We start from the raw sequence: 19,600 nt of genomic DNA, 5'->3' as shown, positions 1-19,600 counted from the left end.
GCGACCCTGGGCTGAGTGTTGGGTGAGAGGGAGAGGGAACAGAGGAGAGAGAGACACTGTATAGAGAGAGTGAGATATGGAAAGAGAGAGCGGGGGCCTGGTGTGCAGTAAGTGAGCTAAGAAGGTGGGAAATGTTGTGGTCCAAGTACCAGAGGTGGATATTTCAGTCAGATAGGCCTACTCCGAGTAGTTTTCCAGGTAGCGCCCGAGATGACATAAAGGATTAAGATGATGTCACCAAACACCCTAGGAAGTATTCATGAGAAGTTAAACCAATTGTTCCAATCTTATCACTTAAGTTCCATTCGGCTCTGCAGCTGGCAATGCTGATAGGTCTATATTTCCTGAAGAATGTTGGGGGTTTTGACATCTCTGTCTAGGCTCATCTTTCTTCATCTCATTCTGGAATAGAATTCTGCTCCTCTCCGGTCTGATGACTCAGAGTTCTGTGAGACTGATCGCTTATACAGGCGAGATTACTCTGCTACTTCAGAGAGGATAGTGGTTCAATGTATCCTCCTCGGCACTCTACTCATGTACACCGATAGCCGAGGCCTATAATAAAGAATAGGCTTGATGTTTCCGACCAATGAAATGTAGCCTGGAATCTAACCTTCGTGAACCTGTGCGGTGTGCACATCCTCCATGTAGGCATAGAAAATCAGTCAAGTTGTGAAGATTGTGGTACAGTGTTGGTTTCTCTATGCGTTACTCATCTACTTCATATAGACAAGTGGTTCTTGCCTTGATTTGGTAATGGCGCTTGAGGAGCGAGCCAACCTGTAATGAACAGTTAGATGGATCCTCAATCAACTTCGCCCACCTGCCTTTAGTGCTGCTTGCTGGCAGCACATGGAGATGGAGTGATTTTTAGGAGACTCAGGGGGCCATTCGATGAGGGTTCTAAAACCGAACGCTTGGCTGCATACCATACCCAAAGCATAGAGCCACTCTGACCTCTACAGAGTGGGGCGGTTGACGCCCAGCCAAACTGTTCCAGAGTTGTTGTTTTTTTACGCTGTTCTCTTCCTGACCTCACATGGTGCCTCGACTGATGTGGCATATGACCACACCCCACAAGTTGTTACCATCCCCTCATCAAAAATTTATTTCTCAAAGGAAATATATCCTATTGTCTCATTGGCCGAGAGATATGAGAGGGATGTTCATTTTTACACACACTTGCCCAATACAAACATTGCAAGGACATCTTGAATGGCAGAATGTGTTTAGCCGTGAATGCATTACAGTATATGAGGCAATATGAGTCATTCAATGGTATAATAAAGCCAAGTGTTTAARTTTAAGTGTCCTGATCCAGACATTTCTCACATCCCCTCCCCTTCCTAGCTTCTATATGCCCTCTTTCAGCTGAATAGACTGCTAGGTACAGTGCATAGGTGTTGTGTGACGGTGACAGCATCTCCCCCCGACACAGAAGAGGGAAAACCACCATGACCTTGCCGTGTCATGATGGTGGCGGGAAGGGAGAGTGATTGTGATGTATCGCCTTGCCACAGCCACCCGTTATTATCTAGTTAGCAGTCCTAGCCTTGGTAATCACAAGGCATCAAGCGTGGGAGAGAGGGGAGCTCGGCAAAGGCAAGTGTTGTGGCGAGTGTTTTGTATCAGTACCTCATAGCCCGTGACCAGACCCCTTCACAAACCCCCCCCCCCCCCCCCCCACTTGCCCCAGCCTTGCTAAGCGCTATGGACTGCAGTAGGTCCGAGTCCTCACTCACTCACTCACTCACTCACTCAGTGTCCTCTAACTCCAACCAGGAAATACAGATTGATTTGCCAGTTGGCCTCAGTGTGATTTATGAAAAGAAGCAGGCTCCAGTTTTGGCAGCCATGTTGTTCTCTTCACCCCGACCTGTGGCTAGATGGCTAGATAATAAGAGAAGCAACATAACAGCTGTGTTACGGCCGGTAGAGCAGCTGGAGTCACCTCAGGATGGTTAGGCTACAGGCGCTGATTATGTGTTGAACTCACAAGGTCACGTCTTAGTAATGCTGTGATTAGTGTTCAGATTGCGGCCTCTCGCTGAGGTTGTGAAGTGCTGCTGGCCTCTGTTTCCAACCCTCCATCTTACACTAAATCACACATATAACAGGCACATGGAAAGATACTCTCAGAGGACAGGAAATGGGAAGTGGACTTTCACATGTAAGTATTTGTGGCGTTGTACTGACTAGATGTCCTCAGTGCCTAAGTGGCTAAGTTTACAAAAGCGTAATAAAGTGGGGTATATGTGACAGAATACCCTTTAACCAGAATACCCAGCAGAATGCCCTCTCAACTTTTTTCACATTATTTATTATAAAAGGACAAATACTTAGTGCTTAATGGAAAGAGTCACCCATTTTAAATGTTGTGTCATATTTGTCTATCTCTGAGCTATGTTCTATCGATTCCAGGGGTCATTTRATGTTTTCATGTTTATCTGAGCTATTAGCCATTCAAGCAGGCAGAAACACAGCCGGTATGATGCATTTTGCGTCATTGCTCATAGCTCAGAGATGCACAAATTTCATATAATATTCAAAATGGGTGAATCTTTCCTTTTTATGTGTTGTAAACATATATTTATTCTATACACTGTACATGACTATACACAATAATTATGTTACGGTTTATAACAACACCATGCAGTACAGTACTTAGTTTAAATTGTCCTTGACGCCACATCAACCTCTTACAATAAATAGTAYTACATGACCCCTTTAGGGTAACTATACAGGTAAAACACTTTCATTTACATTACTGCTTTGGATAAGTGGTTTCCCTTTTTTAAATGAGTTGGTTCCTGATAATGTTTTGTCACCCTGTATGAGTGTCCATTGCTTATTCCATTTTATTCTTATTTCACGTCCTCATAATCCACATGGTCTTATTCTACATCTTCTGAACAGAAGCTTTTCTATCTTGACCTAGGCTCAGACGCATGTCTACCAACTCCCTCTAGCCATGCAGATATTCAATGGCTTCTCAGAAATGGTCTTTATTCCACTTTCTCTGAAGATGGACATCCCATTATCCCACTCTGCCACCTCTGTTGAGAGGTATGTCTTTCGGCCTAACAACTGCCTCCAAGCCAATCTTCACGATGCACTATAGCCTTATCATGGATGACAGACYATGTTGTTTTGTTCCAGGTCCTGGGAAGATAGACACTTCTGCCTGACCTCAGTCTCCTCGAAGGTGACTTTCTTGTTGTTCCTCTTGGGGTCGATCCAGGAGTTGTGAATGACCACGTTGTTGGGCATGGGCTCAGCCTCCACCACAGACACCACCCTCTTCTTCATCTTGCTCTTCAACACCTTCTGGAACTTCTGCCTGGTGAAGGCGTAGAGCAGTGGGTGAAAGATGGTTGTCCCGTAGGCCATGACCAGGAAACCCAACCGCAACTTGACCGTGAAGTCTGAGGGCCCTGCGCTGAGGATGACCGTGTTGAGGACTGTGATGGGCGTCCAGCAGAGCAGGAAGGTGGAGATGATGAGTAGGGACATCCTGAAGACYCGTTTCTGCCTCTCCCGCCGTTCCCGGTGGCGTTTAACGGCCCTGCGCAGAGCCATGAGGACYGAGACGGAGGTCCGCATSGACAGGACCGCAGGTGGGTTTCCGCCCCCTCGGACTGCCCCGCTGCCCTGGGACGCATCTGTAGATTCCACCTGCGTTGCGGTGGTCAAGGAGATGGTCTTCTTCTTGRGGGGCTTCTTCTTGGGCTGGTTGTGTTGGAAGCGCGTCCCGATGCGGATGTTCAGGGCCTGGAGTATCTTGTAGTAGGTCACAAGCATGACTACGGCCGTGAAGAAGAAGATGGGGATCTGAGCCAGGAGGTGGTAGTACAGCCCCAGCTCTGTGTAGTACTCGTTAGTATGGACCACAGAGGCAACTGCAGTCTGGTTGACGAACTCTGAGCCAAAATCYCTGAAGAAGCCCACCTCCATGAAGGGGACCAGGAAACTGAAGAAGGACATAGCCCAAATTAAGCCCAGCAGAGCCACGGCGCGGCCCATGGTTAGCATGCGGTTGGCTGGACGCACTGAGATGTCGTAGCGGTCGACAGTGATGGCTAGCACGTTCGAGGCAGTGGCTACGCTAGCGAAGGAGACACAGGCCTCGTGGAAGCAGCAGACCAGCGCTGTATCAGCCTCTAGGGGGAGGAGTATTACCACGGCAGTCAGAGGGATGCAAGACACACACACCTGGAACCAGAGAGATAAATAAGTATTACAATTATTATTAGGTACATTTGTCTCCTTCTACAGCAGATATAGTGGCCTACTTCCTAAAGAATCTTGAGATTTGTCACAGACTAATTGCACTGCAATCATCTCATCCTAGACACTCACTGGAATTGTCCCTACACATTGATTTAAGGTCAGTTTTGTGTTTTCCCTCCCAATGGTTCAAGTTTGTATTTTCAATGTATTAACTGATCCGAGGTCTGTGCCTAATGGAAACATCAAAGACTGACACTCACTAGTACGTCTAGGACGTGCAGATTCATGGTGACYATGTTGGACACGGAGGTGATGAGGTTCTGCTTCATGCAGTAGAGGACCAGCACTGTCAGGTTGCTGCTTAGGCCCAGCACGATCTCRAGCAGCAGGAACCCTGTCAGCGACACCTGGAGATCCGGAGGGTAATAGCATTTKGTTTTACGATAATCATAGTATCACAATAATAGTTTTGTAATAACTGCTTGTATCGCGATAACCAATTTCATACTGATATCTGCTTTCATTGCGATATGCTTTAATCGTGCTATCTGCWTTCACGATAACTGACGTTGAACTAAGTTTACCCTCTTAATTGAAGTAGAAGTGGAACACATGTAAGCATGTACCTGGAAGCTGACGGGGTAGGGGGCGGCAGACTGGGTCATATCAAGGTCAGAGGGTTCCGAGGTGTCGAGGACAGTCACGTTGCTCATGGTGGCTTCTGAGATCAGCACAGGAGGGGTATGCATTATCCTAGAGAGACGTGGTGACACAGAGAGAGGAGGAGAGAAAGATCAGGACTGAGTCGGATTGCATTAACTTATGTATAGTGGGAGAGAAAGGTGTTGTGTTTCACCACAGAAGTGTATCGTATGCATGACTATTGACTGCCTCTCATCTATGTCTTACGTGTCTCATTGTCATTTCCTGGTGAAGACCTTCAATAAGTTGAATTAAACTAGGTTATATGGGAGTGTACAACAGTGTAGAAGAGGCTGTTTCTATTCATTTTAAATCTCATCTAGCTGATCTGTCTGTCTATCTGTCTGGCTGTTTTTGTGTCTGGGACTTTGTCTGAGTGTATTTTTACTTCACTYGGATTCCATTTAGTGTGAGATGTGGCCAATGTGTGAACCTTTTCAAGTGTGGAAGTTTCAATCTCAAACTGATTGTGTGATGTCATCTTGATGGAATCTTTCAAAAGGTGGCAATTAAAAATCAAAAAGCCAATTTCCACAGTTTTCCGCTGTGCTTTWAAAAAATGGTGTTCTGCTGTGTGTGATAATAAGATTTTCGCTTTGTGGAAAGAGTGAAAATGAGTACACTCCCTTTATCCCTTCATTGCTGACACCTTTATCTCGTGTTACATTGTTAGCTGACTAGAACTAATAGTGCTTCACTTTAGTCAGTCCATGTCAGTGTTTTGTTGTTACGTTAGGCTTAGGGTTGTGTTTGTGGTTACTTTGATCAATGTGTCCATGTTCTTAGGTATTTCACTTTAATGAACGTCCTTGCTTTGCTTTTATGTCTAGATATAACACAGTTTTCCCTGTGATCTGTCCAGAGGCTAGTCATGTCCAGAGAAACTATCCAGAACCAGACAGTCCTTTTGTTGCTCAATAGGCATTTATACTGCAGACACACTGTACTCACCCCTCCCTCGTGTGCCGTCTCCCCTTCAAGAGTCCATGAACCAGCCAGAGCCGACTTTCTGAGGCCCCAATAGAAAATCACAAGAACCAACCATAGTTCTGTAGTAGTAATACTCTTGTGGTAATACTAATGCAGTAGTAGCAGAGATCTCCACTTGGCACACGTTTAATCCTAATGGTGCAGCCTTTTGTCTAAATAATGGGAGTATTATGATGCAGATGAGTGCAGTTGGAGCCAGCTGAAAGTYCGTTTCTTGGATCCTTCCTTTTCTAGTTCCACGGATGATACAAATTCAGCTCCACCATGAGAGAAAGACCAGTCCACCTTCAAAACATTTCTCCATTTACTTTACCCAGAGGCTGTAAACAACAGTGATGGATCACAGAGGACTGCCCTATACTCTCGTACATCCAATAAAAACACTGTATTCCGGTTAGGGGAAAGCGCKGAGGATTCATTAAACGCAGGAACGCACGCACTCGTCGTCCGCGGTGGSCAGGGAGAGGATGTGCATTGTAGCGTCCAGCCACGTGGTTTACTAAATGAATGGTTTCTTTTATGCAGTTGCTTGTCGTCCTTTGTTATTTGATCTGTGGTCCTCCTCGGATCTTAACAGAGGCAGAGCAGTGCCTGGCTGATACTCAACTGTCCTTCCTTCTGTACGTATTCCCTCCGACACCCTTCAGAAACACCCCTCCATCACCTTCCAGAGAGGAGAGTAAAGGTTAATGGCGTTTCCGTCTCCTCGCACTTTGTAATTCCACTGGGGTGAGGCAGGATCACCTCAGTGCTGTGGCACCTTATACAAAGTCAGACCAGGCTGGGAGGAAGGTCATTAGCTACTTTGGAGAGAGAGAGGAGAATATATTACAACACTGGGCCATCAGCTATGTGGCATTTGGTGRGCGCGCTCTCTCTCTTTCTGTCACAGAGTAGGAGAGCGGGACAAATCAGGGGATGACATCATCCTTCCGTTTATTTTTCCTCCCTCAATCGTCGTCCTGGAGAACAAAAAGATGGAGAGAGGAAGAGACGTAAATGAAAGGAGGATAATGAATGAGAAGTGTGTCATGACATATCAGACCCAAATGATCATTATCCAGACAGTCTGTTGAGCTGTATCAGTAACAGCCTACTGTACGTTAAGTTAACCCAGTGATAGATCTGCCTGTCTGTTATAGTGTGTTTGGTTAATAACCTCTAATCGGGTTTGTATTGAATTAATTCTCCCCCCCCCCCCAAGAAAAGGGGATGGAGAGAGATGGAGAGACAGAGAGAGAGATGTTCTGACTCTTGTTTGATTCCTAGTGGATGTCTTACTTATTATACCTTTGGCTATTCAAGGCCTGCCATGCGTTTGTTTGACAAATGAGCCCTCAGCCTTTGAACTGGTCCTTTGTGCAGGCTCCCTCCCTCCTCTGTCATCTCGCTCTCTCTCTCTCGCTCTCTCTCTTTCTCTGTCTCTTCATCTCTCTCTCTCTCCATCTTTTGCTGCGTCTGTCTGTGTGTGAACAGAAGCTCAAGAGGGCCAAAGACTAGTAGTGCTACTGGGAGAAGAGACAAGCTCAAATGACAGAGCATATGACAGCGTATGATCCGTATGACACAGAGCATATGATAGTGTATGACACGGAGCATGTAACAGTGTATGATCCGTATGACACAGAGCATGTAACAGTGTATGATCCGTATGACACAGGGCATGTAACAGCGTATGATCCATATGACACAGAGCATGTAACAGCGTATGACACAGTGCATGTAACAGTGTATGATCCGTATGACACAGAGCATATGACAGCGTATGACACGGAGCATGTAACAGTGTATGATCTGTATGACACAGAGCATGTAACAGTGTATGATCTGTATGACACAGAGCATGTAACAGCGTATGATCCATATGACACAGAGCATGTAACAGCATATGACACAGAGCATGTAACAGCGTATGATCCGTATGACACAGAGCATGTAACAGCGTATGATCTGTTATGACACGAGAGCATGTAACGGGTATGATCCGTAGTGACAAGAGCATGTAACAAGCGTGTATGATCTGTATAGAGAGAATGACGGCGTATGATCCGTATGACACAGCATGTAACAGCGTATGATCCGTATGACACAACGCATGTAACAGGATGATCTGTAATGACACAGAGCATGTAACGTGATGATTGTATGACACAGAGCATGGTAAGCAGTGTATGAATCCGTATGACACAGGCATGTAACAGCGTATGATCCGTATGACACAGAGCATGTAACAGCGTATGAACACAGAGCATGTAACGGCGTATGATCCGTATGACACAGAGCATGACAAGTGTATGATCCGTAATGACACAGAGCATGAAGTGTATGATCCGTATGACCCAGAGCATGTACAGTGTATGATCCGTATGACACAGAGCATGTAACGCGGTATGATCGTATGACACAGAGCATGTAACAGCGTAATGATCCATATGAACAGAGCATGACAGTGTATGATCCGTATGACACAGAGCATGTAATGGCGTATGATCGCGTATGAACAGAGCATGTAACAGTGTATGATCCGTATGACCACAGAGCATGTAACGGCGTAATGACACAGAGCATGGTAACAGACCGTATGACACATGACAGTGTATGATCACAGAGCAAATGTAACGGCGTATGACACGAGCATGTAACAGCGTATGATCTGTATGACACAGAGCATGTAACAGCGTATGATCCGTGACACAGAGCATGTAACAGCGTATGATCCGTATAACACAGAGCATATGGTTTGGTTTCTGTAATTTCACGCAGTGGCACTGCACACAGAGGTTAAGCCACTGGCTTTCAGTTATTCACTTGCACGCATGACAGCTCACAGTGCACTCTGAGAAGGTGTATTTGTTTGTGTGTGTGTGTGTGTGTGTGTGTCTCTACGTGTGTGTGAGATGAGTGGAAGGCTCAGGCTGTTATGAGAACGGTGTGTTTGCACAAAAGCCCCCGTGCTCCGCTCCGCGCTAAGAGCAAGGCTTCAGAGACACCGCGCTCATAAGTGATGCTTAACATTATCAGAGCGTTGAGTAAGTGGGCAGGCAGGAGAAGGAGCAGAAATATAATCACTTTGGATGAGACTGTGTGCTGTATTGGTCGAGTTATGTCTCTACTGTAGGCTGGCGGAGCAGACAAGCAGAGACTATACTAGAGCGCTATGGTTCTGTACATGCAGTGAGCGCACACGGCTGGTGGTTCTTTGTCTGTTGGTACAATACGAGTGAGAAGTTTGCAGGCTTTTTGCTCCAGTTTCTCTTTTGAACTCTGCTGATAGTGTGCACGTACTGTACAGTATGGTGGCGTTTTGTGTTTTGACAACCGTTCCTCACGGTTCATCAGAGGTAGAAGATGAGAGTGCTTTTGGCAAGAACTGAAGTCATTACTGTTGTCATTTTGAGTTCGTTTTTGAACGCATCCGAAATGCATTTACTTGCTTCAGTGTACATACTGACATTCATTATCAAGCGCGCTATTGTAACAGAGAATGGAGAAATCAGTGCAGTGATAGATGTTTACCTTGTCCTCTGAGGTAGTCGTGTGTGTCTCCGTCCTCTACCTTACAGCACTGTCAGCATAGATAGCCAGGTGGAACACTCCCTCCCAGGTAGAGTGAAGGAGGARGAGAGGGAGAAAGAAAAGGACCTGAAGTCGCTGAGGCGGTTTCTGGCTGTGTGTGACGGGTAAGATGGTGTAGTTAAGTCCTCAGGGTGTGTAAGGATCCAGGCTGGAGTAGAGAGATCACTGTTCTGCTCTCTGGCTGTGCTACGCTCCCCTCTCCCACTCTAACTCGCTCCGTCTCGGAGCACTAATAGCCCTTCCTACTCATCTCGCCCACCCTTCCTCCTCTTCTCTGGCTGCATGTCTCTAACACTTTCTATTTCTCTCTGTATCAACCTTTCGCTCTCAACATTTTCTCTCTCACTCTTCTCTTCTCTCTCTTTCTATCAACCGCTCTCTTTCCCTATTCTCTCTTCCCCTCTCTACATCTCCTCTTTCCTCTGATTGGTCTCATGTAACAGGTCCCTCATTTCATCCTTTCGTTAGCTTTGAGCAGTCTTTAGTTCAGTGTAGTTGCGTCTAGTGCAGGGGTATGGTTGCGGATGGTTGGGGGCGAACATTATTATAATAATATAATTATATTATATGTACACTGCAATTTAATGTACACTGAAAATTGACCATAACTAAGCCCATAAATTGTATTTGAAAACAACAATTTCATTCCTTGATTACATTGAGACATGATCTCGGTCTCTTTTTTTAATTTGTGGAAATAATTTTACGTTTCTTAAATTAAAATATTTTTTGTTGTTGAAATCTTGATGATTTACAGTATATATTTTTTACCCAAAAAATATTCAATCGTGGGCCAGTTTTGGGAGCCTGCAGCCAACTGCTCTAGTAGCCAACTGACACCTATCAAGCCTGTGTTGTTCAGTAATGGCTATTTTCTCTACGTAAGCTCTGGAACACAGTCATTAGGATTCACACTCACAGATTGGCCGTTTCAGTACTGAAATTGGGATGTCAATGTCAGGCAGAGGATAATGATGTCATATTTTGGCAGGAAATGGCAAAATTAAAGAGGAGCTGTCTCTGTCTCAACTCCGAGGCATCAGAGCACACACTGTTTCCTTCAGAGGGTGTTTTCCGCTGGTGCCGGTGTCACTAGATTGAAGACATCTCGGAATTGTGCCAAAGGTCGATTTTTAAATTCAAAATGATCTCTGTCGCTTTCTTTCTCCCCCCTCCCCCTCCSCCTCTCTTTGTCTCTTTCTCCCTCTCTTTGTCACCATGCCAGTCTGTGTGTTTGCACTCTCTTGAAGACCGGGCTCGGCAACTGTGGCGAGTGTAATGGTACGTGAAACCTAGGGGACTTTTGGCCAATCATCAGGTGTTATACACCTGTCTGATAGGACAGACATAATTACCCTCAATCCATTAGTCACACTAGCCTGGTTGCCAGATCCGCTTGTTTTATCTAACTCTTTTGTTGATTTTAATGCCAAATGACACTGTGAATGACAATGGAGTTGGCCYATTTATGAAGAATATCTGGCAACATGACCAGGTTCGATTAGATGCAGCCTGTAGGGAATATACAGCTCTGGAAAAAATTAAGAGACCACTGCAAAATTATCAGTTTCTCTTGTTTTACCAGTTATAGGTATGTGTTTGGGTAAAATAAACTTTTTTGTTTTATTCTATAAACTACTGACAACATTTCTCCCAAATTCCAAATAAAAAATATTGTCATTTAGAGCATTTATTTGCAGAAAATGACAACTGGTCAAAATAACAAAAAAGATGCAGTGTTGTCAGACCTCGAACAATGCAAAGAAAATATGTTCATATTAATTTTTAAACAACACAATACTAATGTTTTAACTTAGGAAGAGTTCAGAAATCAATATTTGGTGGAATAACCCTGATTTTCAATCACAGCTTTCATGTGTCTTGGCATGCCCTCCACCAGTCTTTCACATTGATGTTGGGTGACTTCATGCCACTCCTGGCGCAAAAATCCAAGCAGTTCAGCTTTGTTTGATGGCTTGTGACCATCCATCTTTCCTCTTGATCACATTCCAGAGGTTTTCAATGGGGTTCAGGTCTGGAGATTGGGCTGGCCATGATAGGGTCTTGATCTGGTGGTCCTCCATCCACACCTTGATTGACCTGGCTGTGTGGCATGGAGCATTGTCCTGCTGGAATAACCGATTCCAGCCTTGCTGAAGCACCCCCAGATCATCACCGATCCAAAATTTCACAGTGGGTGCATGTGTGGCTTGTAGGCCTCTCCAGGTCTTGCATCAGGCAGATTTGTCTTTGTGAAGGACGCATGAATTAAGCCACGTACAAGGTTGTCCTGGATTTGACTGCTATCATGACTCGTGACTACCGGTGTGGCGTTTAATACGGTCACAGTAACAGCCCATGTCWCATCTGGAGGAAACCTGGCATCATCCCTACYGTGAAGCATGGTGGTGGCAGCATCATGCTGTGGGGATGTTTTGAATGGAGCAAAGTACAGAAATATTCTTGATGAAAACCTGCTCCAGAGTGCTCAGGACCTCAGACTGGGGCGAAGGTTCACCTTTCAACAGGAAAACGACCCTAAGCACGCAGCCAAGACAACGCAGAAGTGGCTTTGGGATATGTCTCTGAATGTCCTTGAGTGGCCCAGCCAGAGCCCGGACTTGAACCCGATCTAACATCTTTGGAGAGACCTGAAAATAGCTGTGCAGTAACGCTCCCCATCCAACCTGACAGAGCTTGAGAGGATCTGCAGAGAAGAATGTGAGAAACTCCCCAAATGCAGGTGTGCCAAGCTTGTAGCGTCATACCCAAGAAGACTGCAAACATTGCAAACACACTCACTCTAGGGCTGCACGATATGTGCAGAAAATCGAATTGCAATTTTTTGTTTTGCCCAATATTGCTTTAGCCATTTCACTGGCGATATAGATCAAAACACTTGGGCTACTGTTGGAATCATCATTCTTGTTTGGTACAATCCGTTGACTGTATTTGACCTAACAGAACAGCATGCAAACTAACAAATGGAGGAAGCTATAAAAACGGACGTTAAAAATAAATAAATAGAACACATGTAAAMACTTCAAKATAGGAATGACCAATATCAATATTCAGACTATGGTGTCACTACAGAAGAACTAAAAGGTTCTAAGTAACATCAGACCAACGTTTGCAGTGTGTGAACCGCAGCCCCATATTGCACCTGTCAATCACCGCATTCTTATCGGCAGACTCAACAGCCTTGGTTTCTCAAATGACTGCCTCGCCTGGTTCACCAACTACTTCTCAGATAGAGTTCAGTGTGTCAAATCGGAGGGCCTGTTGTCCGTACCTCCTGGCAGTCCTCTATGGGGGTGCCCACACAGATTTAAATTTCTCTGGGATGACTCTTTCTTGTATCCATCAATGATGTCGCTCTTGCTGCGGGATTCTTTGATCCACCTCTACGCAGACGACACTTCTGTATACGTCTGGCCCTACTTTGTATATTGTGTTAGCACCTCCAGAATAAGCTTCATGCCATAACATCCCAAATCCTGTTAATGCAAGTAAAACTAAACTGCATGCTCTTCAACCGATCGCTGCCGCACGCCCGCCCATCTAGCATCATGCACTATCCTAAAAGATCCTTGACTTTCGGCCCGATGTCATTCGTACAAATAGCCTCCAACACTCACTTCAGCAATTGGATGCATCTATCACAGTGCATCCGTTTTGTCACCAAAGCCAATATACTACCCACCACTGCGACCTGTATGCTCTCGTTGGCTGGCCCTCGTATCCTATAAGCTCTTTGCAAGGTAAGCCCTGCCTTATCTCAGCGCACTGGTCACCTTAGCAGCACCCACGGTAGCACGTGCTTCAAGCAGGTATATTTCACTGGTCATCCCCAAAGCCAAATCCTACTTTGGCTGCCTTTCCTTCCAGTTCTCTGATGCCAATGACTGGAACGAATTGCAAAAATCACTGAAGCTGGAGACTTATATCTCCCTCACTAACTTTAAGCATCAGCTGTCAGAGCAGCTTACCGATCATTGCACCTGTACATAGTACATATAGTATACATAGTACATATATATATATGTACTATCCCATTGTGAATAACTCACCCAACTACCTCATCCCCATATTGTTATTTATGTTTTTGCTCCCCAGTATCTCCCCTTGCACATCTATCACTCCAGAGTGTAATTGTTAAATTGTAATTATTTCGGCACTATGGCCTATTTATTGCCTTACCTCCCTAATCTTACTACATTTGCACACACTGTATATAGACTTTTCAATTGTGTTATTGACTGTACGTTTGTTTATCCCATGTGTAACCCTGTGTTGTTTGTGTCGCACTGCTTTGCRTTATCTTGGCCAGGTSGCAGTTGTAAATGAGAACTTGTTCTCAACTGGCCTACCTGGTTAAATAAAGYTGAAATGTAAATATAAATACATTCTGAGTGGCATTTCAAAAATATTGCATGCAATATGGATCTCTTGTGATTTTTATGTGAATTGGATGAATTGTGCAGCCATAACACCCATAAATGTTTGATGCTGCTATTAATATTGCTACCCCATATCCAACCCTGTCCCCTGATGCCGCTACAGGCTGTTTGCTTGGATTTCTCTACCTTTTCCCCATTTCAGGTGTGTGTGCGCGTTACCAATCAGCAGTGGGGACTGCTGGGAGAGAGGAGAGAGTGGGATGAGAGGGTGTAGCCGTGCCAGAGCCTGTCACTGCTGACTAGTCTACTGTGCACTCGCTGTGGGTCTAGATCAGTGTGGGTGTGTCCAGTTCCTGCCATGGTGCASTGTAGATCAGTGCACCATGGCAAGAGATAATGGGTCAGAAACAGCCTGTCAGGGCTCAGTGTTTAGTCTGCAACTGAAGGAGAAAGAAAGAGAGAGCGAGGGATGAGGTGACTGAGCAGTCAGAGGCTGGGAGCTAGCCTGTGGGCTTTCACCTGATCAAACTCCAGTAACTGACACAATAATTATGTTTGAGCAAAATAACACATTAGCCATGGCAAAATGCATAGAATTGTAGGAKATTTGCTTTAAAACAGCAAGATTTTATCTCTGCGCCATGAAAAAAWMTGTAGAATTGTTGCAAATTTGCTCTAAATCTGCAAAAATGTCTCTTAGCTCCATGGAGAAATGTGTGGAATTGCAGGAAATCATCTTAAAATCCGCACCCATTGCCACCACGCCCATTACCACGCCACCTGCCACGCCCATTACCATGCCACCTGCCACGCCCATTACCACGCCACCTGCCACGCCCATTACCACGCCACCTGCCACGCCCATTACCACGCCACCTGCCACGCCCATTACACGCCAACTGCCAACGCCCATTACCACGCCACCTGCCACGCACCATTAGCCACGCCCATTACCTACGCCACCGCACCCATTGCCACCGCTCCACGATTACCACGCACACGTGCCCACGCCCATTACCACGCCACGTGCCACGCCCATTACCACCACGTCCACGCTGCCACGCCCATTACCACCGCCACGCCTGCCACGGCCCACCATCTAAGCCAAAAAAACATATTTTTTATGTTTTATTTTTTATTTTTTACTTTGTTTTTTATCTTTTTATTTGAGGAACACAAAGAAGTACAAAGTAAAATAACAACTAAAAAGATCTGGCAGTTACCAGCGCGCACATACGTTCATCAGATTAGTTACATTGACGGCATCTTTGAATTAGACCTTTTTCAAGTACGAAACCATTTCCCCAGTATTCCTGACCTCTCTCCTGTTGAGTTCTTAAAGCAAAAGGTCACACGCTCCATGTGGTGTATTTCTTCACAATGTCTATCCATTGTGTCACTGCTGGGAAGGGTCTCTTTTGGTAGCCATTTCCTAGATGAAGCCCTTTTTACTGGCTACCAGTGGACCTTCAAGAGGTACTTTTCTCTAGTGTGTAAGTTATCAGGTATTTCACGCGCAAGTAACAAAAGAAATTAATGTTTGTTCTATGTCAAATCCCATTATTTTTCCAATGTTAGATCTTATTTCTCCCAAGTAAAGTTTCCGATTGCGGGCAACCAAAGATATGGGAGTTGATTCCACACCTTGTAGCCGCGCATACCTCTCCAAGCAGGGTGGTAGGGAGCAGTCCTGTTTGGATTTCAGTTGAGGTGGTTCTGAAGAACGCATATAAACATTCTCGAACAGAATTCTCATCTGTGACCTTGAGTTGGTGGAGCTTTGTTGAGTCTCTAATATTTCAACCCATGTTCATCCAGGTTATTTTCAATGTTAAGTTCCTCTTCCCCATTTCTGTTTAATATAATTTGATAGAATGTTTCTTTGAGGATTGAATACCCAAGTAGAGATTTGAAATCGTTTTTTTGTTACTCCCAAGTTGTATGCGTTAGTGAATACTTGGCATTAATTTTGGAGGTGCTCGAGGGTCAGTCACTTTTATCTCCCTTAAGAAATAGTGTCGGACTTGTAGGTATCTGTAAAAAATCTTCTTTATCCAAGCCATGTTTATACTTAGGTCCTGGAAGTTATCTAAGTCCCCATTTCCTTAAATAATTGTACTGAATGATGTGATGCCTTCTGCGTCTATTGTTTAAATCTGCTGTCCAGGGTTGACGGATGAAGCTGGGGTCGTATGCGGGCCACCTCAGTGGTTTGACCTCTCTGTCTAAGTGATTTTGCTTAACTACCTTAAACCATGTCTTCAGAGAGAAATTAATCCACTGATTTGTCTATTGTATATTTCTATTACCATGTCCTTATTTCCCAAAACTGACTGTATGGGTATCTCTGTCAAAGTAGTCTTGGATTCGTATTCTGAATTGCACCAACACACCAGGTCGCAATTGGGCTGACACMAAATAATCTTTTAGGTTTGGTAAGGCTGTTGTATTGTATATCTAATTGTTGGTCTCTTACTGTTCCAGATAAACCTTGATATCCGTTTATCCCACTAAACTGTTTAGGCGYGATTTCTATGGGCAGTGATTGGAACAAATACAGTAACCTCGGCAGGACGTTCATTTTGATTGGTTTCAATTCTACTACTAAGATCCACAGGAAGTGAATTCCACCTGTCTAGGTCATCATATATTTTCTTGTTGATGTGATTGTTATTCATGTCATAAAGTTTGGGTGTATCTTTTGGTAGATATACTCCAAGATATTTAATGGATGAAGAGGTCCAGTGGAAGTTATACCTGCTCTTCAGCTCTATATATAATTATAATTATATACTAGGTATAATTATATACTAGGGCTTGGGTCTTGTGTACGTTAAGCACATAGCCTGAATATGTTCCAAATGTTTGTAGAACATCCATCAATCTAGGTCCACTTGAGCCTGGGTCTTTAAGGAGTAACAGAACGTCATCAGCATACATGCATATCTTATGTTCACTGCCTCTTATTGTTAATCCCTCTAAAAMATGTRCTGTCTTATTGCCTGTGCTAATGGRTCGAGGTACAAGGAGAAGAGCGTGGGTGAAAGATTACAGCCTTGTCTTGCCCCTCWCTCTAATTTTATTGTTRGTGWCAAATGTCCATTTATCTTTATTCGAYAGGTCGGACACGAATACAYTGTTTTGATGCACTGTATCACTTCTTTGTTGAAACTAAATKTTTCCATAACTTGGAATAGATAATCCCATCCCACTGAATCAAATGCCTTTTCTGCATCTAGACTGATTAATGTAGCACTTGTATAGCACTTCGTTTGGCTGTTATTGATGCATATAGTTTATAATCCGTGTTAAGAATTGCAATAGGTCTATAGGAACTGCATTCCCTCTTATCTTTACACTCTTTTGGGATTACAGATACTATGGCTTCTCTCCACGATGGTGGAAGACCCCCCTCCCGCAGAGTCCAGTTAAAACAGGCCTGAAGTAGAGGTGTTAGTTGTTCTCTGAAGGCTTTGAACCATTCTGAAGGGAAGCCATCAGTGCCTGGAGATTTCTTTGCTTTTAGATGAGATATTGCATTGTTCATTTCTTCAGTAGTTATTTCTGAAGTAGGTCTATCATTTTGCTCTGTGCCAAATCGAGGGGAGATCAAGGGAGTTCKAAAAATGCTCTCTTGTCTGTGCATTTGCCTTCTCTGGTTGCTTGTACAGATTTGTGTAATATGATTCAAATGCATTCTGTATCTCATCCAATTTGCATGTAATCTTCTTTGTTTTGGGCTCTTTTATTTTGAAAATTGYWTTCTGTGCTTGTTGTTTCCTGAGTCTCCATGCTAGTAATTCTGTTGCCTTTTGAGCCTGCTTCATAATATCATTGTTTCAGGAACCTGAGCTTTTCTCTACTTCTTCAATAAATCTGGTCAATTTCCTGTTTTACCTTTTGAAATTCTCGTATAAATATAGAGGGTATTTGTAATGACTAAATCGTTCTAAAGTTTCTTAATGTTTCCTGTAATTTCAGCAGATTCTGTGCTTTAATCTTTTTCTTGAGAGATGATGTGGCTATGATCTTTTCCTTAGCTGCATCCCACAATTAGCAGGAGATACTTCCCCTTATCGTTATTCTCCAGATAGAGTTCTTCAATTCTGTCTTTATTGATTCCTTGAATGCTGGATCATCCGGCATGCTTGTATTACGCCTCCATAGAGTATTTCTTGGTTTGCTATCAAGGTGTAGAGTAAGGTAAACTATGATCTGATCCTACAATCCTTAAGCCTGTGTCGATCTGCGTTGTACATGAAAATGTATGGCTGAGTAAACAGTATATTCCCTATCTGACGTGTGGATGTCACGCCATACATCAAGCAGTCCTAGATRCTGCAGTATCCTATTCATCTTTTTAGCAARTAGGCTAATTTTCCTATTTTGATTTGTGCTGTCCAATTTTGAGTTTCAAATCGTGTTAAAATCCCTTCCACACATAAGAGTGCCAGAGGTTTCTGTGGCAATTAAATCAAGCACCTTCCTGTAGAAGACCAAGTCAGTGACTTCCTTGTTAATCAGTTTACATTTAACAGCTATACATCTAGCCTCCTTGTCTTTTATTTCTGATATAAACTCAAAATAAACTGAATTTGGGATCAAGATTGCAACGCCCCTTCTACCCATTTTGTAAGAAGAAAAAAAAGGTATTCCTATATCCCATTTTCTTGAGTTTCTCGTGTTCAGGTGTGGATAAGTGAGTTTCCTGCCAGAATAGTATGTCAATTCTCTCCCGTTTCATCTTTGCTATTACCTTACTTCTCTTGATGGCACTCCCCAGTCCGTTTACATTGAGACTTATGACCTTAAATTCCCGATGATGCATCGATATAAATTTAAAAAACACCTGTGCACCATAACTGCCAGCTTAATTAACATGAGCCTAAAAATGAACGAAAAATCAAGAACGTTAAAAAAGTAAACCAAAGTGGGAAAATCTAAGCCCTTTTTTGACAGACACACAAATGCGCAAACACACACCCCAGCATTACTCCATTCTGAATCATTAAACCTCACTGAGGTCACATCACTGGTAACAACACGGATTACCTTCTGGGCTCTCTGTGATGACCTCATTGACTGACCCTCTGATGACCTCACCCAGTCTGTTTACTGATGACGGACAGGATTGCAGTGTGTTCTTATATTATGTCACTCTGTGTTAATCACAGTGCCTCATGTCCCTTTGGCCTCTTGAGTGTCTTTTCTCTCCTTCATTTCATCCCTCTCTTCACCCCCTCACTCATGGCCCCATACTGAGAGAGATGATTTTAGTGTGTTCTGCGTGTGGTCATCGGAGTTCAGGGGTCATCCGGTAGCAGGCTGAGTGCAACCCACTGCAGCTGGCTGGCTGTGTCTCCATACATGCATATATTTGGCCAAGCTGAACACAGTTGAAATCTCTTTACTGAAAGACCTGTGAAACAAAATTGTGTATTTCCCTCTTAATAAAACATGGAGATAGTGTGATAATCTGGCTGGTGAGATCTGATGCACTAGGCCCCTCTTTAGACCCTGGAGCTGCAGCCTCCTGTCTCTTCCTGTTGTTCACTGTCCCACTGGGAGGGTGTCCAAGCCACCCCTCACACACACACACTTCCTGTTGCTGTGGAGGGAGCATGTGTTGCTGTCTGAGGGGCGTTGGGAAGGCATGGGAAAGGACTGAGTGCCAAGAAACACTGGGGGTGACCTTCAAGCAG

General features: G+C 44.2%; 1 protein-coding gene and 1 pseudogene across 1 annotated transcript; one reads left to right on the top strand and one right to left on the bottom strand.

The window, feature by feature from the left end:
* The window catches only part of LOC111951339 (conserved oligomeric Golgi complex subunit 5-like), a 121,781-nt pseudogene that overhangs the window by 14,903 nt on the left and 87,278 nt on the right, over window positions 1-19,600 (top strand).
* LOC111951494 (G-protein coupled receptor 22) lies at window positions 1,714-9,982 on the bottom strand. The gene is made up of 5 exons (XM_023969621.2): window positions 9,439-9,982; window positions 5,884-6,884; window positions 4,857-4,983; window positions 4,491-4,637; window positions 1,714-4,212 (listed from the first exon to the last, which is right to left on the bottom strand). Exons 3-5 carry the CDS (start codon window positions 4,977-4,979, stop codon window positions 3,127-3,129), a joined length of 1,356 nt encoding a protein of 451 aa, XP_023825389.1. The 5' UTR covers window positions 4,980-4,983; window positions 5,884-6,884; window positions 9,439-9,982; the 3' UTR covers window positions 1,714-3,126.

This window comes from Salvelinus sp. IW2-2015, linkage group LG24 (genome assembly GCF_002910315.2).
Source record: "Salvelinus sp. IW2-2015 linkage group LG24, ASM291031v2, whole genome shotgun sequence".
NCBI lineage: Eukaryota > Metazoa > Chordata > Actinopteri > Salmoniformes > Salmonidae > Salvelinus > Salvelinus sp. IW2-2015.
This window is presented reverse-complemented; position numbering and strand designations above follow the sequence as displayed.